Raw genomic sequence first — 24284 nt, 5'->3', positions numbered from 1 at the left:
CAACAGATCACAGGATTGTGGCTTTAAATGGGCCGCAAATCATCAAACGGGCCACACGGATGGAGAGGAATGCTGGAGCAGACGGGAGGAGCCCTGTGTAAACAAGATTACAATTTATGCAGTTTGTCTTCAGTGGAAGGCAAAGAATAAGAGCTTTGGAAGAAACGGCTAACAGCAGAGGTAGACAGATCGATAATTGTTGCTGTATAATATGTCTATGGACTGCTGTCAAGGTAGAAAAGAATATTTCTAACATCGTATAGTATAAGGTTTATTGTTTTATGTGTATTTATCAGCCTTTTCTCCGAAAATAATTTTATGATGTCTTGATAGAAATAAAATAAAAATATTATAAATAATATATACAAATATTTTTGAAGCATATTGTTACATTATAGATTTTGTTCACTGCAGAAACTATTAATGAAATAGACATGCCTAAACTGAGACATTTCCACCTGTTGGCTTATACAGTTTCATATTTGGAGGGTTCTCTTTTCTTTAAAATATCTCATTTAAAGCTGTAAAAAAAACTCTTACCTGCTAATACTGTAGCTGTCCTGGCTGGCACAATTGTTCCCAGAGATTCTCTCTATTTCTCTCTACTGTTTTACTACCACTGACATTTTGTTCAATAAAATGCTATTGCCAATGGAAGATAAATCTCTTAGAGCTTGTTAACTTTGCACTAACGGGACAATAAGTTCTCACAGTTTATTTAAAAGATGTATTTGTGCCATCGACCTGTCTGCAAATAATTTCTCTTTTGGGGAGCAGTTTTTGTCCTGATAGAAGAGGTTAAATGGTGCAACACAGTAAATCAGCTATGATAAGTTTCCTTCATTTTGGATTCTCTGCCTCTCCACCCTCCTGGCAATACAGCTTGCTCTTACGCAAATTTGCAAATTTTTCAAAGTTGATCAAATTTGAACTCTGCACTAAAAATGTGCATGGATTTCCTTTGACCTGTGAGCAAATCCACCGATTGCAGCATTTCCATTGGAATTAATAGAATCAGCCACAAGATTTCTCCATTTTAAGTGCTCCTCAAGGCGTAATCTTTGAGACATACTTTTCCTGTAACACTGAGGGTGTAGGATTGCATGTTTGGTGTCGGAAAACTGAACTATAGGAAAACTGTATTTTGTTGTAGGAAAACACTGATTACAAACTGAAGGTGCAAGCCTATTTGATGCTTCACAGACACAGAACAGTTGGTTATGGTCATATATGCAGCTACAGGACAGCTCCCATATGCACACACACACAAGCATCCCCACCCAAACACACACACACACACACACACACACACACACACACACACACACACACTGCTTCCCTGTGACCCTGCCTAACCTTAGTGTTATCTCTCTCTTGATCACTGCTTGAGACTACAGGGCAGCTGTCTGCCTACACTGGCTCTGGAGCCACAGACACACAAACACATTCTCAAAGTCTCACATCCACATGTGCACACACACACACACACCTCAGCTTAATGGGCCACGTCTGACCACAGAGGAAACCATTTCCTATCAAAGCTGCTGTGAATTACCAGAGCTGTTTATTTAGTTTTTATTGTAAGAGATGATATGCCATCTATGCTCTGAGCTCTGAAATGAACCAGTGTTTCACCAAACCTTTGGTCTGAACCAAATCTGTGCACATTAACATGGCCTTAAAAGAAGAACTGCTTTACTCTGGCACTTTCTATTTCTATGTGAATAACTGGTAGTATTGTCTAAACATATGAGAGCTTTTTTTTTTCACACCAAGCTCTCAGTTTCCATCTCACCACACTCCCTGCTGGGCCAAAGCCCATCTTAATTAACACTGGGATTTTACTAGATCACTGTTGGTTTAGTACCAGCTCCGCATCACCTTTGACAGTAATTAAGTTCTGAAGTCGAGGCCCCAACGTGTTAAAATGAGAATGTCATATATGATATACACACCCACGAGGTTATTGACTTGAGGGTCACTGAAAACAATATCTGTCAAAGTCGATTGAGTAGAAATGGAGCCACATCAAGCAGTGCTACAGTCTGTGTGAGTGTGTGTCTGTGAGTGTTTATGTGTTCTTCTGCATGCATGAGTGTGTGCCAGTGACCCAGTCGTCAGTGTGTGGTTACGGGTGAGTAGTCGTGGTTTCAATGGCTCCACACACGCACGCACACACACACACACACACACAGCCGTGTTTCCATCACTTTGGAGGACATTATATTGACTTAGATTAATTCCCTGGAGACTTACCACTACTAGCCTAAACCTAACCTTTACCCTAACCTTAACCTTAAAGTCTTCACCCTAAAATGAAATGATTGACATTTGGACTTGCATTTTGTCCCAAAAATGAAGGCATGTCCCCACAATATGACTATGCAAGCAGATTTATGTCCCCACAAGTAATACATGGTACACAAACACATACACACACACAGAGCGGCTCGCTGACAGACACAGATCAGGGTTACAACAAAAGAATGGAAAAGAATGATTATACTCTGTAGCTCCCACAAATAAATACTGGGTCCACCACAGCCGTTGTTGTGAAAACACATAATCCAACACACATTGTTATTAACATGCACACACATACAAACACATGCTGGACATAAGAGCTTTTTTCTTAAAAAGTCAACTGATGTTTGCTGTCTAGCGACGTTACATTTTAGACAACAGGAGCAAGCTCAAGAATGTTTTCTCTCTCCTCATTTCTCTTCTTTCTTCCCTTTTGCTCAGGTCACCATCCCCATTCTCCCCACCTCATTTCCTCTCCCTCACTGACCCCCTGTTCTTTCTGTCACACCCCCACCAACACCCCCACCTGGTTCATTTCAGGCCAGGCTGGCAGTGGCCATGGCAACACTCCAAGAAGGTGGGTGAGTCAACAGAGAGCCACAGAGGCCCTTCTCTTAACCTCCATCTGTGGGGGTGAGAGGGTGCAGTGAGGGGACCTCAACTTTTACTGCAAAGATCACTGAATGAGGAGAAGAGAGGAGGACAGAAGATAGATGAAATAACGCTCGAGACTAAATAAATTTAACTCTGCCATTTTTTTACCATAGCGTCGAACACTCCTACAAATATGACTCATATTAGGTTGAATGGCAGTCGCAGATGTGCTATAAAAGAAGTCTGGAAATCCAAACGGGTATGTTATTGAGATGTTGGCTCACGCTGATTTGAGTTTTTAAAGCGGTGTGAGCCAGCGCTCCAAAGGGGCCAAATTATCTCTGCACATGCATTTGTCTAAACAAAACAAAAAATATACAAATTTCTTTAATAAGTCTGTAAATTATTACTAATAATGCAAAACAGACAAACTAGGGTTCAGTCATAACAGCATTTATGATGAAATTTTGATCAGAGGATTAAACACACAGAGGAATTGTCGTTTTTTATAGGGTAAAGAGACAGAAAATGTGGGTATAGAAAAGGGGGCGATATGCAACAAAGGCCTCCACTCAGATTCCAACCAGGGATGTTACATGGCATACATATAAATCAGCCACTGTGATGCTGTGCAAATTTGCGCCACTAACACTGAAACTGAACACCGTCCCATCAGTGCCAAGTCCAAAATATGTTATCACAATAGTTATCACAATAGTTATCACATAAGCAGCATTTCCTGCAAACTGTCACTATGTCACCAAACTTCCTTCACTACCTCATTTCCATTAGAAAGGTCTTTGCGTTATTGTTTGCAGTTTTTTTGCCTCCTTTTTCTTGTGGTGTTCAAGTTATTTTGTCCACCCCTGGGGGTGTAAGTGAGCGGCAAGTTGGAAGGCAGGTGAGGACAGGACTGAAAGAGAAAAGAGGAGCGGAGAGAAAGAGGAGCTGCAGTGCTTTGCTATCTGGCTCCAGTGTTGTTGTTGAGGGTGTGATGGCTTGTGTCAGTTGACACTCGCGCAGTACGTTTCCCCTGCTGTAGCCACAATGGTGAACGAGGTGTCGGTGTGTGTGTGTGTGTGTGTGTGTGTGTGTGTGTGTGAGAGTGTATATCATCATCCCCGCTGTCAGTGTCAGGAGTCAGAGTGTCTGTAGCAGTGAACAACGCGGACACACACATAAATAGAGCCTGGGATGGGTGACACAGACACATGTTTATCATTGAGGGGATTGGCTGGATTCCTTTCATCTGAAAATGGCTGACGTTTCCCTCGCTCCCCGCCTGACCCCTCGGCTGCCTTTATCTCTCTCTCTCTCTCTCTGTCGGTCTCTCTCGCTCTCACTTTCTCTTCAGCTCTCTCTCTCTGAGTCCTACGTGACCTCTTTGCCTCCTCCCTCTCTTTCTTCCTGGACTATTTCTCTCAAGCGCTTTCTTGTCTCTCCTGTCTGACCCCTTAGCCCTAATCTGACTTTACATCCATTTTATTCCTCTTCGTTTCTTTCTTTCTGTCTCTCTTTCACTACCCTCTGACCCATCTGCTTTTCATCTGAGCCCAGATCGATGGAGCGGAGAAAGCTGGTGGTTACGGCCGTGAAGGAGTAAGGAGGGGAAGGGGTAGACACATCCTTAAGATTATTATTGCTGACTGATTGATGCACGTCTGTGCGATTGAGTGTGTTTATGTGTATTTTGACAGTCATCTTCATGTGCGTTTATGTGGGTGTGTTCCCGCATACATACATGTGAGAAAAATAAGTGAGTTACTAAGCTTCACCAGGGATGTTTGCCTTTTCATAATAAATGCACACAGATATTTGGCACGATCTGACACCAACCCCCAACCCTCACACACACATATACACACAGCAGTGCTCAGTGCGATGAGCTGTCAGTCCCTGTTAGGCTTGGCATTCTCGTTAGCACGCGGTTTGGATCCCCTTTCAGAGGAGCTGAACTCGGGACCTTTTCCTCTCAGCATTCCAGAAAGCAGCGAACAAGAAGGAAAAGAAGACAGACAGGAAGTGAGAGCCAAGCACCTCTCATGATATCAGAGTTTGCATTTAATCATTTGTTGAAATATCTCCCGTGCTGTGCGAGTTTTACAATTCAAAGAGCGTTCCTAAACAGTTTCAAAGGCCACGCTGCACCAAAAGATCATGTCTTCACCTAAACTGCTGCGAGATCACCCTCGGGTATATCAAAGGCCGGCTGTGGGAGAGAGAAATCAAGCTTACAAAAGCACATTTACTTTATGAATAACTTTACCTTAAGTTTCAATTACATTCCTTCCAAATGAGCCCCCGAAGAACCCACGACTGATTAAAAGGAATTTATTTGTGTTTCCCTGGAAGAAAAAGTGGAATAGAGTTGCTTGTTACAAGAGCCAGATCAGCAGGTCCTCCTGGGTGGGCAGTGCTGCCCCAGAAAAAGCTGAACCCAAACCAGACATCTCTCAAAATGATTTCATCCACAATCACTGGTGCGCTGACGAGTGCAGCCAATCCAAGACAAGCATTTTTTTGTCAAAGAAAAGCAAGAAAATTGCTTAAAATGAAGGGGAACGTCCACCGTTTAAACACACATGCCTGGAACTTTCTCCAAACTTGGCACCCTCCCAACCAAAAAAACTCCCATCTCGGCAGTCTGCACCATCCCAGGTTAGTCCAAGTGAAGACGGATGGAATTCCTGAAACATCTTGCAGACTTAAACCAGACTTCACACTTTCTGAATCCTTTCTTTTGTTTTTTTCCTTCATACAACCTGCTGATAGTTTTGACAAATAATCTGTCTGTCCCAGGCGCAGTGTGGTTGGGGTGTAACTGAGGTGAGGTGTGAGGAGGAGCAGCTTAAATCCCAAACTGATGCCACAGGGTTCAACTGTTTTGGGTTCCTTGCGGGGTCAGCGATTCAGGGTTTGGTCTCTATACTGGTTTGAAAGGAAGCAATGAGGACAGAATATAGATTCTGCTTTTTCAGTTAAATTTAAGAGCTTTATCTGTGCGAAATTAATCAGATGGTGTGGTATAGTCCTAGCAAACATTTCATGGTAAATCAGTGACAATTTTTTTGTTCAACTGGGGATGGTTCATACCAACACCCAGAGTAACTGAAATAAGAACAGAAGTAAGTCTCTGAAATATTCATAAATTACACACAAAAAGAAATGCTCACGTAGAGTGAATTTCACAGTTGGCTGACACCTCATAATGTCCATCACTACAGACTTTTTGTTTCAATCTCTTCGAAAAATCAGAAATCAAAATTAAAGAGCACTTTTTCATTTCTCAGTTTCTTTTCTTTCTCCTCTTCCGCAGCCTTTTGTAATTCCTTTCTTTATCTTTCCCTTCCTCATCATTCTCATCTTCTTTTCCCAGGGTTTCTAGGGAGCCGTTGTTTGAGTCAGGGGCCATTTTTGTGTAAACAGCAGCCAGGCTGAGGTAAGATAGTGAAGTTCATGTGGTTTTTATGACCAGACCGGTTTCTTACATCAGTATTCCTCCTCTGACAAACATGATAAAAATGGATTCTTGCTCTCTGTGGTTTTCCACATTTTTTTTCGTTTGGGCTGACACAGTGCATAGCTATTCATTACATATGCTGAGTTTTATGACACTAACGCCAATGAAATGATTTACAAAATCTTTTTTTTGGTCAGTCAAAGAGTAAGTAGTCATTTATTGAAACCTTTTGGATATCCAAGTTTGCTTTCTTCAACAGCAGCAGTAGACTCCCTGTATTTGGCTTAGCTTGCCTTCTTGGCAATGCAGCACAAAACTAATCCATTACACGCAGCAAGTGAACGAACTCACAAATTACGTACTGTACTATTTGTAGAGCTCAGCTAGCATGCCATTTTTTTATTATGAAAAGCTATTAGTCAAGGTCGAAGGTCATGTCCTTTTATAAATGCAATAAATCTTTCTTCCAGGGAAATTCAACATTCATATCCTTAGAAGCACAAACAGCCTTGTGTAGAGAGATGAACAAACACACACACACACACACAAACACACACAGACACACACATCAATGACATTGTATTAACAGTATACAGACTCAGATGTCATATGTACTAAATTCTCTAGAAAAAACAACAAAAAAAGAAAGTAATTTTGTGATAATTGTACAACTACACCTTCCTTTAACACAAAGATACATTTATGGGCTTCTTAGGTTTCAGGCAGGAGTTATCAGGCTGGATGGTTTTTGTCTTGAGGCAGATGTTGGAAAATTTAAATCAGCACTGCAAGTCACGCTCAGCTTTGTCAAGGCCAAGACCAAACAAAAGTCAAGTCCAAGTCAATTTGAAGGCAAGCCAATGCCTTCCTTTTGACCACTGCCACAATAGGGTGCAAATTTGTAAGAATTGTTATTGATAGTATATTGGACTTTGCGTTATACTTGTGTTGGACTGTATTTCTCAACAGCACATAAATCCAGTTTGAGTGGGTGTATAATCAGTGGCCAGCTGGACATTCATCTATAGATAGTGGAGCAATAAAGGCAATTACGCCTGTGATTTCCACATAATTGAGACTTCATTTGTGTCAGTCTCAGGCAAAATAACAAGACCTCAAGAAAAATACTGAGACATGACCAAGATAAATGAGGTTGGAGACGGAGAAAAGGCCAAAGTTTTAAAGGCTGCAATCACTAACAGCATGAAACCAGCACTGCAGCCATAGATCCTGTAGTGAGGGCAGCGGTGTTGCAGTAGTGGTCAGCTGGGACCTCATGTCCAAACATTGTTGTCACTCTCATCCTTTCTTCATCCCTCCCATCCCTCAACATATCCCTTCATCCATCCCCCCATCCCACTAAATACTCCGGCTGTTAGCAGGCATTAAAAAGCCATTCACACTGCTCTCAAGTGCTTGGGTTGGCCGTCACCAGAGCTGACTACAGAGGCTTTGAGGTGGCCTGGCCTCTCTCTCTGTCTCTCTTTCTCTGTGTCTCTCATGCACTCTCCCCTTTGCATCTTGGCAAGCTGATAAAATAGACTTGTGTTTCCATTCCAATACTTGCTCGCTCTCCGTGAGCTTTTCACAAAGATCTAGCTTTTGACTGTCAACAATGGCACGCATGCCTGCACTGTCTGTCTGTCAGGCTTCTGCCGGCCGCCTGAGGCGTTGACACTATTACCTGAGAGAATCAACAGCAGAAAAATCTATCAAAAACAAGAGATTTGCTCATGCCGATCCAGAACATGGCTTGGCTCACTCTGCGCCAAGGCCATATTTTTCATATTATCAGATTCTGTAAAGTTGCAGTGAAGGCCACATCCGATAGAGGCCAGTGTCAAGGAAGCGTATCTGTGGAGCCGTTCACCACTGGCGGATACACCATCACATTGAAGTCTGGAACGACAGGGACTGATGCCATGCATGAGAAAACCAAATTCCACTGTGAACTATGAAGATGCAGCCAGACACATCCAGTGAAAAAGTGCCCTCTTAAAATGTCATTTGCAAACCGTCCTCAATTTGGGACAATACATGTATGATTTAATAATTTAAAAATAAAAACATTGTCTTCAGTTCAGAGGGCTACAGCTGTTATTTCAGTTATGTCAGACACATATTTCATGAACATTTAGGTAAATATGAATATCAGATCTAACTTGGTATCAGCACCTAATATTAAAGAGCACGGATCAGGATTGGGACATCCGTAATATGTGTATAATTTTTTTGTGTTCAGATCGATGTACTTACATCAATTACTTTGTACAATTACAATTACTTTGAGAAGGTGTATGTATTTAGACGCAAGCATCACTTTATTATTCATCACTACCAGATGCTTCATTTGTGGAATAAATTCTGCACACTGTAATTATAACACTATATACAAATATAAAAATAAAAAGAATTGAAACAGACTGATCTAATTGATATAGTAATTATTAATATAATTTATCTAATTAATAATACATTTGAGAAAGTGATACCAGAAAACCAACAAAAATACATTTAAAATCTAATTCAAACATTTATATCCTGTGCTAGAAAGTAACACACATTGGCCCAATCTACAGACCTGCTGAAAGTGAACCCCCCTTTTAACGGATCTGTAAATATAGAAATAAAGAGGTTGGAGTATTTCAGGGCAAATTATGGTTGCCACCCACATTGGGCGGTATATTATGGGATGCTGTTACTACCCAAAGGCAGGTGGTCTGGCACAGCGCTGACAGGGGCATCAGAAACCAATAACTGTGTTTGCTTACACACAGACTTTCTCCAGCCAAGTTAAACTCACATATCTGTCCATTCCCTGAGTCGGCCTCAGCTTACAACACCACTGTGCTCAAACTTAATAGGACAGTTATTTTCTTTTCTGCACTGAAAGGCTAACGAAGTGGATTTTGTGTGTGTGTGTGTGTGTGTGTGTCAATATTCAAGATAGAACTTGACTATTTTTGATGAAAACATTTTAAAAGTGTTCTCTGAATACTTTGAGAAATCCTCATAGGAATCATAGGACCCTTAATAGTTTGACATATTAGGAAATTAACTTATTTGCTTTCTTGCTGAGAGTTTCGATGAAAAGTTTGATGCCATTCTCATGCCTGTCCCTTAAATATGAAGCTAAGCTCAGCATGAAGAGTGAAAACAGTGGGGAAACAGATCGCATGCAAATTTTCTAAACAGCACCTCTGACGCTCAGTAATTAACAAAGTATATCTTGTTTTTTTTCTACTGTTGCCTTGCAGTCTCTTGGTGATGACAAGACTCCAGGAAGAAACTTCCCCCAGCCAAGAAATAGTCCAGCACATAACTCTCCAGCACTTACGTAATTATTGTAACAATTACACACATGAGATGAAACATGTTTGTTAGTGTTTAGAGGTGATGATAGCCAGATTTTTTAACCTTTGGCCAGAGTCAGGCTAGCCTTTTCCCACATTTCCAGTCTTTATGCTAAGCTAAGCTACTTGGCTGCTGACTGTATCTTAAGTTTAATGAGTGTATTTCCCGAACAGTCAAACTATTTCTTTTTAAACTCTATCAACACCCCTGGTGACACAAAATAAGGTGGAAGTTAATGTGCAGTGTGTGTGAGCTGTGAGAGGTTTCAGAAATACCAGGCTGTTCACACAATGAGCGTCTGTTCAGTGTGTGCAGTGGTGCAGTATTAGCCAGGCTTTATGGCAGAAACCAAGATTTGTATCCTCAAGTGTCCTCAAACCACACTAAACCTCTGGAATATATGAGTAGAGTGCAAACATAAATTAATTTAGTGAATGCAAATGAAGCATTGAAAATCTGTGTATGGATGAGTGCGTCTGTATTCAATATGCATGTGTAACTGTGCATTAAGTCTTGAGCTCTAGACGTCCCCTGCATGCCCACGACAACAAATTTGTCTGTGACAAAGTCAACTGCCCCACCTGTTCATCATTAATATAGGTTTTACTCCATCAAACTATTTCCCACACAGTCCCACATCTGTGATTCACACAACACACACATTCACCTCCGCAGCCCCTCCGGCTGACATGTTTCCCTGCTAATCTGTTTGCACAACTCTGGTGTGACCACAGGCCAATTACACATCGTCACATGATGCACACCCACAAGAGAGAGTGAGGAAGAAAAATGAAAAAAGAGCCACCCACAGAGAGCCCTGCTTTTTTAACTTCTCCCCCTCTCACCCATCTTCTCTCCCCCGTGGACCCTCTTCCCTATTCTCCATCTAGCTCTCTCCCTTATCCCACCCCTCCATCTTCAGCTCTCCCACCCCAGTTTGTGGCTGTAATTATGGCTGCCCATCATTTAGGCTCTCCCTAAACAACGGCACCCCTCCGAGACCACGGCCCCGCTACGAATCTCTAAGTAAATTTGATTTCTCATCTCATTTACATTCCATAAACTCTGCCATATGTTTGATATTATATTTAAACTGTTCCTGTGGATGCCAAGAGAGAGTATGCCTTGGGAAAGGTAGAAGAACTGTGCTGGAAAAACTGCACTGGTGAATGACAGGTGAAATTGACCGTGATGTGAGAGAGCAGGAGGGGGAAAAACTCAAAACCAAAAGAAGAGAGAGAAACTTCACAGAAGCATCCTTTATGTTTTTTCTATTGTTGTCTTTTTTATTTTGGCACAGAGGAAACTGTTGAGTGGAGAAAGTGAAAGGTTTCCTCTGTTATTGTTACTTTTGCTCTCTCCCAGCACCATCAAATTGAACTATTTTATTTTCCTCTCCTCTCTTTCCCGTTTTGCTTGAGCAGCGTGGGGGTTATTCTGCTTCTCCCCGCTCCCAGGTTGTCCCAGTTCCTCTATTTCTTCCTTTCATAATCCCTTTTCTGTTTCTTTTCTTTTTTCTTCTACTCCTTTCTCTCGTGGTAGGGATTGACCAGGTCACACGTCAACAGAAGGGCAGCCAATTTTGTCATGATTTTTTTTAAATATCTTTTACATGCCAGATGGATAAGAATTTTCACACAGGACCATAGAAAGACTGCCAAACATATCAGTAAAGAATGTGGACATCATTACATTAGTGTACTTTTCGTCACTGTCCTGATATTGTGACCTCATCTTAAAGTGCAAAAACACTAGAAATAATCTCCATCCGTCCATGGATTCGCTAAACCGCTTATCTTGTTAAAACCAAATTTGCAAAGACCGATTTACTCAGCTCTGTGTCATTACAAGGAACTGAAGAAGTCATGTTGCAGAGGGGGCCACTGGGGCTTTAGCCAAAGGGATGAGGTCATCCAGAGGGCAAGGACGAGGGCAACCGGCTCCCTCAGTCAATCCGGCTCAGAGAAACTTCTGGGAACTCTAATTTGAAAGGTGAAACAGAGGCCTGAATGCACAAATGCCTGAAATCCCCTGAGCTACAGAGGGCACACTGGGGTAAAAGCAATTTATTGAACAGGGGCTGAAGGATTTTGATGAAGTCTGCAGTAACATGAGGCCTTGTTGGCCTCGCTGATCCAGGTGGTCAGCTCCTGGTTTGGGATCAGTTTTTAACTGTGGGCCCAACACTTTGCAGTTTTAATCCGCACTAATCTAGTATGGCGTTTGCAGCCAAACACATGTGAATACATCACAATAATGTGCTTAGATGTACAAATCACTTGATGTGTTTGATTAAGACACCCTTGCGCATACAGTCACGAGATGGATCCCTCTGTTATGCATTGCAGGGAGGAACTGGGCTGGAGTACAGAGTACTGTGACTGAGAACAGGTCTGCCTAGGGAGGATGAAAGTACACATGGACGGTAACATTTTTCAAATTCGTGACTCGGCTCAGTTTGACCTGTGAAGTTCTGCGTTTGTGCTCTCACTTATCTCTGCAGTAATCTATCCCTGCCAGACTGTTTGTGCCCGTACCAGAGCATCTGTGTCTGAAGACTTGTTAATGGCACTGGAGCCTGTCTCCTGCCTCCCTGTCTCCCTACCCGCTGTCTTTTCTTGTCTCTCTGCTGGTTCGTCTGTCTGCCCTCTCCAGCTGAGAAGTACACTCAGATGGAGAGGTGTGTGATGGGCATCGCTTCACACAGCGGCACAGGAGGAGATAGGACGAATGACAGGATTTATGTGCTCCCTATTAAAGTTTACGAGTGGAACCTCGTTTCAAGAGCTCCAACTGGCATTTTTCCGATTGATCAGGGACCAGCTTCACGGCCCAGCCATGCACGTCAGCTAGTGGCAGCAAAAACGCAGCTATTGGAGTTTTGTGTCTACACTTCAGTAAGTATGTATATTCTTGAACAAGAGGGAAATCTTTAGTTCACAAGTCAAAGCAGGAATATCAGTTGCTTCCTGACAAATGCAACTCCGGCTCGCCCGCTTCACACTTTCAGAGAGTCCTTCAGAGAGGTTTGTGAAATTGAAATTTGGACCCATTATGTCAATGCTTGAAGCCTTTATGACACTGGGAATACTGATCATGGGAGTACATTATTGTAGTTCATGGCTACAGGTCATTGCTTTTTGTTTTTGACATTTGCCAAGTTAAACTGAAACTATCTTGACACAATACATCTTGCTGCTTAGTGGGCAGATAGTTTAGTCATGAATAACCTGCAACTGATCCAAATCAACAGTGATTCTATGAGACTGTAGTAGAATAAAAGTGTTTTTATACGGGGCAGATCTGAGTGTGAATATGTGTGAATGTGTGTCACACAGTACTGCCAAAAACATGACGTACATGTTCCCCACATGTCTGCCTGGACAAATAAACATAAAAAGTAGAACTGAAACATTATTATTTGACTTGCTGGATAATTCATGTAAACGGTGTGAAAGTGGAAATGAGCTTGAACGTGTAGGTTTTTGGAGAGGGGGGTATAGAAAGGTGAGAGGTGCAGGCGCAGGGTGTAAGCAGAGCTGAATTGCTCCACTGGGTTGTGTATAATGGGGACAGGGCAGAGGGGGCAGAGAAGACGCATGGGTCACATTAAAACCAGGTTCAGTGAGAGGGCTCCACTAATGCTACCTAATCCCCGACAAGCCTGGCTCACACAATACACACACATACACGCAGTTGTTCTCCACTGGCACCTATTTATTACTGTTGGCCAGTGGTGTGTGAGAGGTGTGGTAGTATGTGTGGCTGATGTCACAGGCAGGCCGAGACGCTGAGTTCATCTCAGACCACCAAGTGTCCGACATGGAAAGTTGCATGCCATGGCGTACTGGCAATCTTTTTTCCATGTTCACCCACACTGGGCAATATTGATACACCACATTGTTTGGTTGCTTGTTGGGTGCTGCTGTTTCACTCTTCATGTTTCTTAGCACTAATGGATCTTTATGGCTAAGGTACACACACTCTAGTACTTTGTCCTACTTAGCCCCCAATTGACTGTGTCTGTTTATGGGTAAAATTCCTGCTCCTGCACTCCTGAGGGAGAGGATCTCAAAGCAGAACATGCTTGGAAGCAGCATCAGTTGTTTAAGCAAATGCCCAAAAGTATGTATGTTTAAATTAGAGTCACAAAGCCCTCTGAAAGATGTAGGAATTACAACCATTTGTCTGTCAAAAGAAATGCAGGGAATAGTTTTACAATCTAGAGCCACAGAACCTGCAGCAGCAAAAGGTCGGGGTAGTCGGGTGGGTCAACAAAATATTAGACTTTGAACTGGATTCCCCCGTTTACTCCCTGTTCCCTACCAGCAGTGCCATGGCACTGTTAGGTCATAAAATGGTTTTATTTCTGCAGTAGTGATTTGTAATAGTGATAGTATAATAGATTTTGTGAGGAGGTGCTGACAAATGATGTTGTCCAGCTAATGTGGGTGTCAGATAAGAAAACAATTATGTGTGTTTTTCTGGAGGGCAGTCAGTTCTGAAGTACTTTGCCATTTAATTTGTACTACTCCTTGGAAAAATTTCAAAATACTTTAGATATAAGATAGATAAGAGTTAAATGCTGTATTCCCAAAAATAGTGTCTGTTCACCAGACACTATATATATATATGTGTGTGTGTGTGTGTGTGTGTGTGTGTGTGTGTGTATACATATATATATATATATATATATATATATATATATATATATATATATACACACACGACCCTTGGTATAAGCAGGGCTAACCTGGTTAAACAAAGGTTAGAAAACAACGACGTCCCGAAAGACAACAACATTCCAGAGGGGCCAAGTGGGTCTCTGAGGAAATCTGTCAGTCACATTCCTGTCTGTGATCAATCAGCCTCTGGCCCAGACAACCTGAGATTAGCCTCGGCCTTCCTGGAAACTACCTGCCCTTCCCATAGAAATTTCCATATTCTCCATACAATTTACTGCAGTTTCACTTGTTGTGATGAGCAAATGCTGTAAGTAATATAGAAATACAGCATGTGTATGTGTTTGAGACTACCTGCCTGGAGGAAAACACACTCAACTACCATTCACTTAACTGCAATTTCCACTGTTAGGATGACAAAAAATAATTATGCAGAAACAGAGTACAGTTTAAGTGTGTGCGTGTGTGTGAGCTCATGGAGGCGTTTGCTCAGCAGATTTGGTCCTCGTTTAAAGGGAGGATGAGTGCAGAGTGAAGATGGATCCACAGTGTGATGTGAGACTGTTGCAATTGAAGCAGAAAGGAACGCTCATTTTCTCCACCAAAGGGACAACGTGGGCGAAAGAAGGAGGGAAGTATTTGGCACAATGAGCACTGAAGTATGGAAGAGCACTCCGACGTGCCACGCTTAGCTTCACTACCTCAGCGGCTCTCAGCTCAGTGACAATGTGGTGGAGTCATTACTCCAGGTCTCTTAGGTACGGTGCTCAGAGTGAGGAGGGATGTGACCTCTGCTGGATTCACTGAATGGAGACAAAGGAGCAGGTTTAGAGAGATTACAGCGACTTTAATAAATAGTTCACTGCTGGTAACATTTTTTAACAAAGGTACCAGTTCTACAGAGTCAAGAAATCAACTCTGAGCTACTTTTTCAGTGTTTTCACTTTTCCTGCAGGTTGCTAAACTTGCCACTTTAAACTAAATTGATTTAATTGAGTTGGCGGAGAGAATTATTATGATAGTGGTGTTGACCTGAGTTTTCCAGTTAAGGAAGCTCCAAAATTGTGCCACTTTACGTGGAACATTTGTTGTAGCTCTGTTGTACCAGTTTCCTGTCAGCTCTCCTCTGCTGACTGCTCTCAAACTCAATCGTAGCTTTGACAATTTTTTTCTTTTACATCTCATTTTTCTCATAAAATATATAGGAAAGTGTGATTTATTCAATTGTCAAGTGCACAGTGCTCCTGTTTTCTCAGCGTTCATATCCAGCCTCTCTGCCTCCCTCCATCCCGCCGTCAGCCTGTAGTGTTCTGGCCAGCGCATAATTGTCTAAGTGCTTCTGGATGGCAGCGGGCTATTTGGTCATTAAGGGGCCTATTAAGTCATTAGTGCAACAGTGGGACTGCCGTCTGCCTGCCGACAGGACCAGATGATCCGCCTGATACGTGTTGCCTCGCAGTTTTCCACATATTTGCGCAGGTAATTATAGCTTAGATGTGAAACACCCTCAGATGTCACGCTTAAAGAGGGGATACACGTCTCCAGCACACTTTAAAGGTAATCTCCTCCTCCCCTTCTCCTCCTCCTCCACCTCTTTTTCCACTCAGGGTGTGTGTTGATGTGCGTGATGAGCAATGGGTTAGCAACGGGACAGCCAGAGCCTCGGGAAATGTCAGAGAGAAAGATAGGGAGGGAACAGAGATGCAGAAGGAGTGAGGAGGTCAGAGAGAAGAAGAACAGACAAAGAATCGCTTTTTCCATCAGTCGGCCTCTGCGGCCAACACATCGCTTCAAACCCGAACTTACACACCCGTCAAGGAATGTAAATATTTGGATATGGGTATGGTTGGATGTTACTTAATTCCACCATTTAAAGATGTCCTGTTTAGGTGAACAGAGTCCAAAGAACACAACGCCAAATATTCAGCATGATTTGATACAACGCATGAGAATCTTATTTTGATTTCAGCGCTGCTGTTACTCTTAGCAACCCTTGCCCAGTCTTTGGAGACAATTACCATGCTGGGCTCGCAATATTATATTCACCGCTTACCATTAATGCTCATCAAATAACTGCCATGAACAGCCAGAAACCTCTGGATCTGTACGGAGAAAGACATTCCTCCTGGATATGTGCTGTATTTGACTTTTACTGTTTTACTGTTTTAAAATAATTTTCAAATCACTGATTTGTATCGTAGGGCCATATTCTTTATGAGGTCCAACCTGAATTGGAAAACCAAACACAAATACAAGTCAAATTGAATATCTTATAAAGTAATAGTGACTTATGGGAAACACAGACTGTGTGGGTCTAAACACAGTTACAGGGAATGTCTCTGGGCCAGACAGACAGAAGTTTCACTTAATGACCACTGTGGGTGGTTGCAATCCTAGCATGTACTTTTCATTATATATTTTCATACATTTAGTTTGTTGGAAAAACTAAATGTCATCATATTTCATATTATTTTACCTTAAATAAACACATTGTTGTGATATTTTACATCTCCACATCTCCAGGCCTGAAAGTGCCTCAGTGTGACCACAGCATGTGTGAAGCTGCAGTGTCAACACAGCCTGACGTCTTCTCTAGCAGAGGGATGGCACAGGAGGTTCACTGATTGAAATAGACATGTCAGATCGCCACTGAGGCTGTAAACAGGGTGTCTTCCTCACCGGGAGGAGGACAATGCTGACAACGCTGGAGTGTACCTTCAGTCAGCCATCTCTGTTCTGCTCTCTCCCTCTCACTTTCTCTCCTTCACACACACAGAAAGTTGCACAGCTGCAAGTTATAGCACAAAAGAGCCCAAGCTGATGGAAACTCGCCCTGGTCAGAGGTTGGGCCAGGTACTCTATCAGATAAGGCGCTGCCTGCCTGCTCAGCAATGCCCAGACTGACCCCAGCAGACTGCCAGTCTCCTCACCGCTCTGCTGCTCCGTGGCTCCACTACCACTTCCCGCTCTGACCCTTGACCCCTGCCCAGGAGACAGGCGCCACCGATATGATGTCATTTCTCTCCGACATGGGCCAGTGGCCTCTGCTGCAATGCGACCCAGGGAAAATAAATATAGGTGTTTATTTGGTGGGAGTGTGAGAGGCCCACAGGCTGGAGCCGCCCTCAACTTTCCCAAAAGCAGCTTTGCACTAGAGCTGTTTTTGTTCCACATCTTAACTCCAATAACATACAGTATTTAGGTGAAAATAAACCATTGTGGTTTGGTACTGTGTGCCACCAATACACTGTCCCATTGTGATGCTGAGACTGTCAACCCACTCAATTGCTGATTCTCAGTTTCAGCAGATGCAAAAGCACCTTGCATCCTCTGGTTTATTATTTACATAGAAGATAGATACATTTGCGATAGTATAAAACCTCCCTATTGTGATTATTCACTGACCAGCCCTCGAGGGAGGAGACTGTATAGGAGTCACCACATGGAGCTGTGATTGTGCAGCTTGCACCCTCCGAGCCGACTAAGTTTTCTCCAGCCGTTCCTCACAAAGACTTTGGTACTGGCCGCCCGCCCAGCTGTCAACCTACATCGGCCTCCAAAGAACTGGAGAAGAACCATGCACCATGACCCGCCTTTGTTTCCTGGACGTCTAAACCTGCCTCTCACAGAGACATCCACACCTCTGTGTGATCTAAAGAGACCATGGAGAGGTCTCAGACAGACAGAGCACTTGTTAGAACACAATGGCCTAAACAGGGGTCTGGCACACGTCACGTCTCTCCATCCCTCCCACGCTACCACCAACACCACCACTACAACAACCTCCATCTATCCCAGAAAGGATGATCTGCTGTACCTCTTTTTATCCACTAACTACTTCCCCAGAGGTCACAGGTCCCTCAGGAACAGCTAACCTGTATACCTGGACCAGTACCTTAAGACATATGTCGTGTTAGCCCCACTGCACTGGCACCTATGGGACCAGGTGCCTGAGAGAAATATACTGATGTGGCAGGTGATGAATCACCAGTGTTCACATTTCTAGGAGCCTCTTGGTGAAGTCAAAGTTACAGGATATTGTAAGCAACAACTTTTATTGGGAACAAATAATATGTGGGCCGTCAGGGTTTGGAACCTTTCCCAACTCAGATCTCCCTTTAAGCATTGCTCATGTTTCAGATTAGCATTAGTGGTGAGACGATGCACATCAGTCTCCCTGCAACCTTACCGCTGCCTCTACTCTTTTTCTATTCCCCAGTTAGTCTCTATCTCTGTCTTTTTCCCACACAGTGTCTCACTTCTCTTTCTTCTGACTCCCACACATGCATTTTCTCTTTGACTCTTTCTTTATCCATCCTTCTGACCTCATCCTTGTTACAGTCAAGCGTAGAGGGAATCAATCAACCATAGTGTTCAGATTAAATCACAAATTATTATAATTGAGAATAATGGTTTCCATGTCAGTTTCAGTTCAGATGAATTGTTCTCATACATATCTGGAGAAGTGGGGGGTTGGAAGCTCAAAAGTCCAACAGTGCTTGTACTCTGGTGGGGTGAAATTCAAGTTATCCATGATCCAATTTTGACAGAATTTCCATGGCAATAAAACTCTTATCTGAATTTGAACACCTGTCTTGTAAAAATGTTACCATCCCTTGTAAACTGAGTGTATTGAGCCTATTCTTTTTTCTGAAGAACAACTGATCATGCTTATTAAGGTCGAATAGAAGTTCTCAGGAAACATAAACACTGCTTTCTAAAGTTGGACTGCTACTCAACCCTGTTAGGATGTAATTTAAAACAGTGTTGTTTTTAGGGGCAACTGCCGTGCCTGGCCCACTAAATACAGATCAGCGTTAGCGACAGTTAAGCTGGGACTACTTTACAGATGAAAAGACTGGAGGCATGAATCCCTTTAAGGTAAAAAGAAAACAACACGTCTACTGGACGTATTAGACTACATAAATTGCAAAATCCTCCTAACGACATTAGCACTTTTCCTCTTCATTACTGAGAAGTGCCGTGTGCCTTGCTGAGCTTATTTCTAGGGCCAGTAAAGCTCCCAGGCATGTGCAGGGCATGCAGTGCGACTTTGACAGCGTAGTTAGGAGGTGCTGATGAAAGAGGAGAGGCTGGAGCCCACTGCCGCTCAAATTAGCCCCAGAGCCCTCCGTCACATGGAGTCTTAGGCCCTCACAGATTCTGTTGCACCGCACTGTCAATGTGCACGTATGGAGCTTTGCGTGCTTCCAGCATGCCTTTGTGTGTGGTGTGCCGTGCATGCAAAGCACATGTGTTTGGTTGGAGTACTGCAGGAATACACATACTGAGATGTTTTTCCTCCCTAATGTAGATCAAAGGTTGTATTAGAACATAAATTAGAAACGAGCATCTTCCTCTTGCTGTCGAGGCTCATCGCAGATTTTTGTGGGACCTCCCACGGTTTAAAAAATGGTCTCCAGCTTCCAGCTTAGGTGACCTCCATCTGAGTAATTTTTTAAATAGATACATGTTCCCTTGATTTCTTTGTCATCAGACAAGAAATTAAAGATGGATACACTCCCCATGTTATGCTCATCAAGTAATTAGGTTATTTCGCTCGTCTTCCAGTCTCCGATTACAGCGCAAGCCCTGCAATATCGCAGAGAGCCAGACAGACAGTCTGCGTTAATGAAAGAGAGAGCTCTGTGCTCTTCTCACCTTCTGTAATCTGTTCTGCGTGTGCATTGCTCAGCCCGACACTCTCTGCAGATTCAGCTGTTGAGCGTGTTTGTTCAGCGAGTTGGATGGACATTCATAACCGTAAAGCTGTCTCCAGCAGAAAGGTTTTAATCACTTTTTTTCTCCTTATATTGTCTTCTCCCACACACTCTGGTTGTTTCTCCCAGAGAGGATACCTGTGCGCACACACTCAACTTTTACTGTGAATATACAGCTCAACCTGCTTGTCCTTAGAGCTACTGATACAAAATAGACAGTCTTACATCTGCTCATACCCCCTCTAGGACTGGCTTGTTCTTGAAAACTTCTCCAGCTAGTTCAGCTGTGTACACACGCAGAATCAAACACAGAATGGAGAAAATAAACAAGTGTTCATTCCCCTTTTTACCTGAGAGAAGTTGAGCCCGTTGAGGGGATGACACTGCTCCTCCACCCGCTCCACTGCCCCTGTCGTCTTTCCCATCCTCTCGGCCTCTTGAGCCAAGAACAGGTCCAGCACAGGCGTCCCCCTGGACCGCACGTCCCACTCTGTCAACGAGTTGACCATCAGCATCACCCACACGGGCCTTTTCCTCTCCCAGTTTCCCGCAATGGCATTGAACAGATAGTCAGCATACAGGCCGCGACCGCGCTGGTCAGCAGTCATCCAGTAAGGCATCATGTGTTTGACGTAGTCCAGGTGGCGTTTAAGGCGGCGGTACAAGTCTCGAGGTAGCAGGGTCTGCAGGTTCTCCCCGTGGGGCAGCAGCTGGCAGCTGGTCAGCTTGGAGATGGTCAGCGGGTCGGTCAGGTCCAGCTCAAAGAAAACATTGTGGCTGTTGTGGAAAGCCTGCTTGGACCGGTCTGGGATGAAGTCCCAGACTCTAGTGTAGGGCACGTGGATAGTACCGAATAAGTAAGAAGGTGGGTGAGGAGGCGCACGCTTTACTCTCCACAGGAAAGAGTTCAACTCACTTTGCTGTAGAAGAGGCAGAGGGTGGAGGGAAGGGAAGAAAATAAGGTAAAGATTTTGAGAGCAAAAGGAAACAAAAATACCAGAGCCATCATGTTAGAGCAATTCGCCTTGCCTTAAAACTAAAGCTGACACTTTTTTCCTCTATTGTGGTTTACTGGCTCATAGGCTCGGGTCAACAAGTTAAAGATTGAAATACCATATTGAAATGACAGCGGGGGACGTATGAAGTCTAGTCAGCTTGGGGCTGTGCTGTGAGGGCTTGCTGCTGTGGTGCAGGCAGCGGGTTTATAGAGGGGCCTTCTGGGCTGTAAACAGACCCCTGTGTATTGTTGAGGTGCATACCTCGGTTGCCAAAGCCTCTTTCGGCCTGGGAAGCATTTTGAAGGCTGCAGTGCAAATATACTGCACTGGAGCTCATAAAAGCCAAAAGCTGAAAGAAACCTGCTTTCCCTTCTGACCCCACTGTGATACTTTTGTTTGTGAATTTTTTACACCAGGCATGGAGATCTGCCGCTGACAGCCTTAAGTACGGCATTGTTTTTGTCCTCAACAGTTTATATTACAGGAACTGTTTGTCTCGTGCGGTTATCTTTAAACAACACGATGTCACAATGGAAATTAAATAATCACAGCCATTCGAAATGAGCATAAGGCCGTATTGCATTTAAAATATGTTTCTTGTTAAGTGCTCTGCAAATGTGCTGTGCATGTGCTATGACTTTGATGTTGGCATTATCCAAATATGAAAAAAGAATTAACTTCTATAAACAATATCAAACCTCTGGCTTCTGAGACACAGTGTAATCAGACATTTGAGGGATGAAACCCATTACTGTAACATAAAGTTATTCTTAGAAAATGTTTACTTCTAAAATTTAATCAAGGTTTCCTTCAGCTGTGTTCCAATAATATCACTGCCAACGCTGCCTTTGTCATATAAAACTTTTTCAAATCGCTGCCAAAGGCGAGTGAAGTTTTCTTGTGGGATGTTCTGTTATCATCACAATTAACTGTAATGAACATACAGTAATTTCTGGCACTGTCCCCCTCTTGATGAAATAAATCGAAAGTGCTATATTTAATTTCAGAGCAACGTTTCTTCTTTGCAGATACAGTGAAATGTTTAAACAGTTTGTTTCTACGGTTCTAACTCAATCTTCACATTGGCAGCAGGGTGCAGCCGACGCTGCAGACTAACGAGAAAAGTTTGGACGGCATTAGCGCATTCTCCATCATATTTCTGAGACTCGGAAACTTATAGAGCAGAATTTTTATTTTTTTTTTGCATGTGCAGCATTTTTTCATTAGTTAACTAGCAACTGTGCGCTTCGGCCTACCCATAAATGACGACTTTTTCGACATGGAAAGTGTGGTCGTCCTGAGGAGAGGAGAGGCGAGATTCTCCTTTTCTAAAGCTTGCGTGGACTTTTCTGGAGAGCCTTGACGCGCAGGGCTCCGTTTTATGGGGGTAATTACTCTTAACAGAAAACAGAGACCACTGTACTGACGCATTACAAATCACATGAAGCGAAAGAGCACGAAGTCTTCAGTGATCTCTGACAACAGATCCATTATCCGCATACAGGACATAATGCACTAATGTAACAAAGCCTGTGATCTCCAAACGACTCCCTAATGATATCCGCGCAGAACCGCCAAGTACCATATTTAAAAATGTGTCTGCTTCTGAGCTCAGTGTTTTTTCTCCACCAGGGAAGCACGTTGGATGTGATGTCTGCAGTCGTGATTTTAATTAACTGTATGCCTTCATGTCGAGGATGCGCTCACAGAGGGAGGCAGACAGACGAGCAGAGTTCAAGCCACGTCCATCATTTTTCCAATAAGTGTTTTAATGGGCCGTGTGTGGCGCTGAAACGCGACTGAAAGGTCAGTGAAACTTTTTCCAAATGAAGTCAAGTCACCCGTGGGTGTTCCCCACTTTGCATTCGTCACATAAACAGACTTAAAGCTTTCTCTTGGCAACTGCTTTCATTTCTAAGGCCCAGGTCTCCTCTTGCAAGTTATTTTATGAGCCACTTCAGAAACAGCCTACCTGAGCGTCACATGTCAAGATAAGACATAGTGTGTATTCCCTGGACTTCAATTAATAGGAATACAGTGAAGACTTTTTTATTATTATTATCATACATTCTGGACGTTGGGCCTAATTATCGAACATTCATTCACATTAATCATGCAATTGCAACTTGTGCATTCACAGCGTCATCCATCTTTTCGTGTAATCATTTGTTCATCTCATTGCACAAAAATCAGTTTATTTGTGAAGCCCGCTAATAAAAAGCATTCAGCTGTTCAAAAGTTCATAATCTTTAACCACATCAGAGAGAACAGTTGTGATAAATGATAAACTAAAGCTCCTCCAAAAATGAACAAAAAAACCTATAAAATACTGGGAAATAATAATAATAAGTTTAGTTCTACTCCTACAAGTTATCAAGAAAGAAACACTTTCGGGTGATTTTGTGTCACCATCTTTAACTGTGTCACCCACTTCTGTGGGCTCACTGATAAACTTATCAGGCTTTGTAAAATCTTATTTAACTTGTGGATACGGGAGAAATGAAGTGTTCTTGACTTGATTAAGTGTCCCCCCCCCCCCCCCCACCCAGCACGCGACTCACCGACTTTGGTGGGTCGCACTGCCTCGGTCTGTCCAGTCGGTCTGCACCCCAGGGTGCCACGGTGTGCAGGAGGGCGCTCAGGAGGACCCAGCGGAATCCCTGCGAGCAGACCATCGTGTCGCGGTGACAGGACACTAGTGACAGACGGCTCTCAGAGACCTTTCTGTCTCTCCTGTGTGCTCCTTACTCACTGCCCTGTCTCCTTTGAAAGTTAAAAAAAAAAAACGTTACCGGTGGCCGCTTGGCTCACATGTGCCGCTCGGCTGGAGGACCATTCCGCCTTTTCGCCTTTCCTCTCCGAGTCTCGCTGTTTCTGCCTCAAACTTTTCTCCTGTAACTCTGTCCAGTCCTGCAGCAGTAGCTGAACACTTTTTGGAAAGTTTCCGCGGTGCGCTCCGCAAGTTTGGAGCGTCTTGACTGGGAGAGAGGGAGGTGGGACGACTTGAGTACTCCCCCCCCGCACACACACACCCCACCCCAATACACTCAACACACACACACACACTTCTACCCCTACCTCTTTTAAGAGGAGGGAGCGCAGGTTCAGAGAGGGATGACAGGTTTGTGTGAACATCTACAACAATGTCTGTCATGTTTAGAGTTTAGATGGT

General features: G+C 43.3%; 1 protein-coding gene across 1 annotated transcript in view; it reads right to left on the bottom strand.

Moving 5' to 3' along the window:
• trabd2b (TraB domain containing 2B) overlaps positions 1-23787 on the bottom strand; it is a 63259-nt gene extending 39472 nt beyond the window's left edge. Inside the window, exons 1-2 of the mRNA XM_070832659.1 lie at positions 23674-23787; positions 20465-21034 (exon numbers count right to left, since the gene is read on the bottom strand). Of these exons, the coding sequence (XP_070688760.1) occupies positions 20465-21034; positions 23674-23787 (684 nt within the window). The remainder of the gene's footprint in view (positions 1-20464; positions 21035-23673) is intronic.
• Between the last annotated feature and the right edge of the window lie 497 nt (positions 23788-24284).

The sequence above is a fragment of the Pempheris klunzingeri genome, chromosome 6, assembly GCF_042242105.1.
Source record: "Pempheris klunzingeri isolate RE-2024b chromosome 6, fPemKlu1.hap1, whole genome shotgun sequence".
Taxonomy (NCBI): Eukaryota; Metazoa; Chordata; class Actinopteri; order Acropomatiformes; family Pempheridae; genus Pempheris; species Pempheris klunzingeri.
This window is presented reverse-complemented; position numbering and strand designations above follow the sequence as displayed.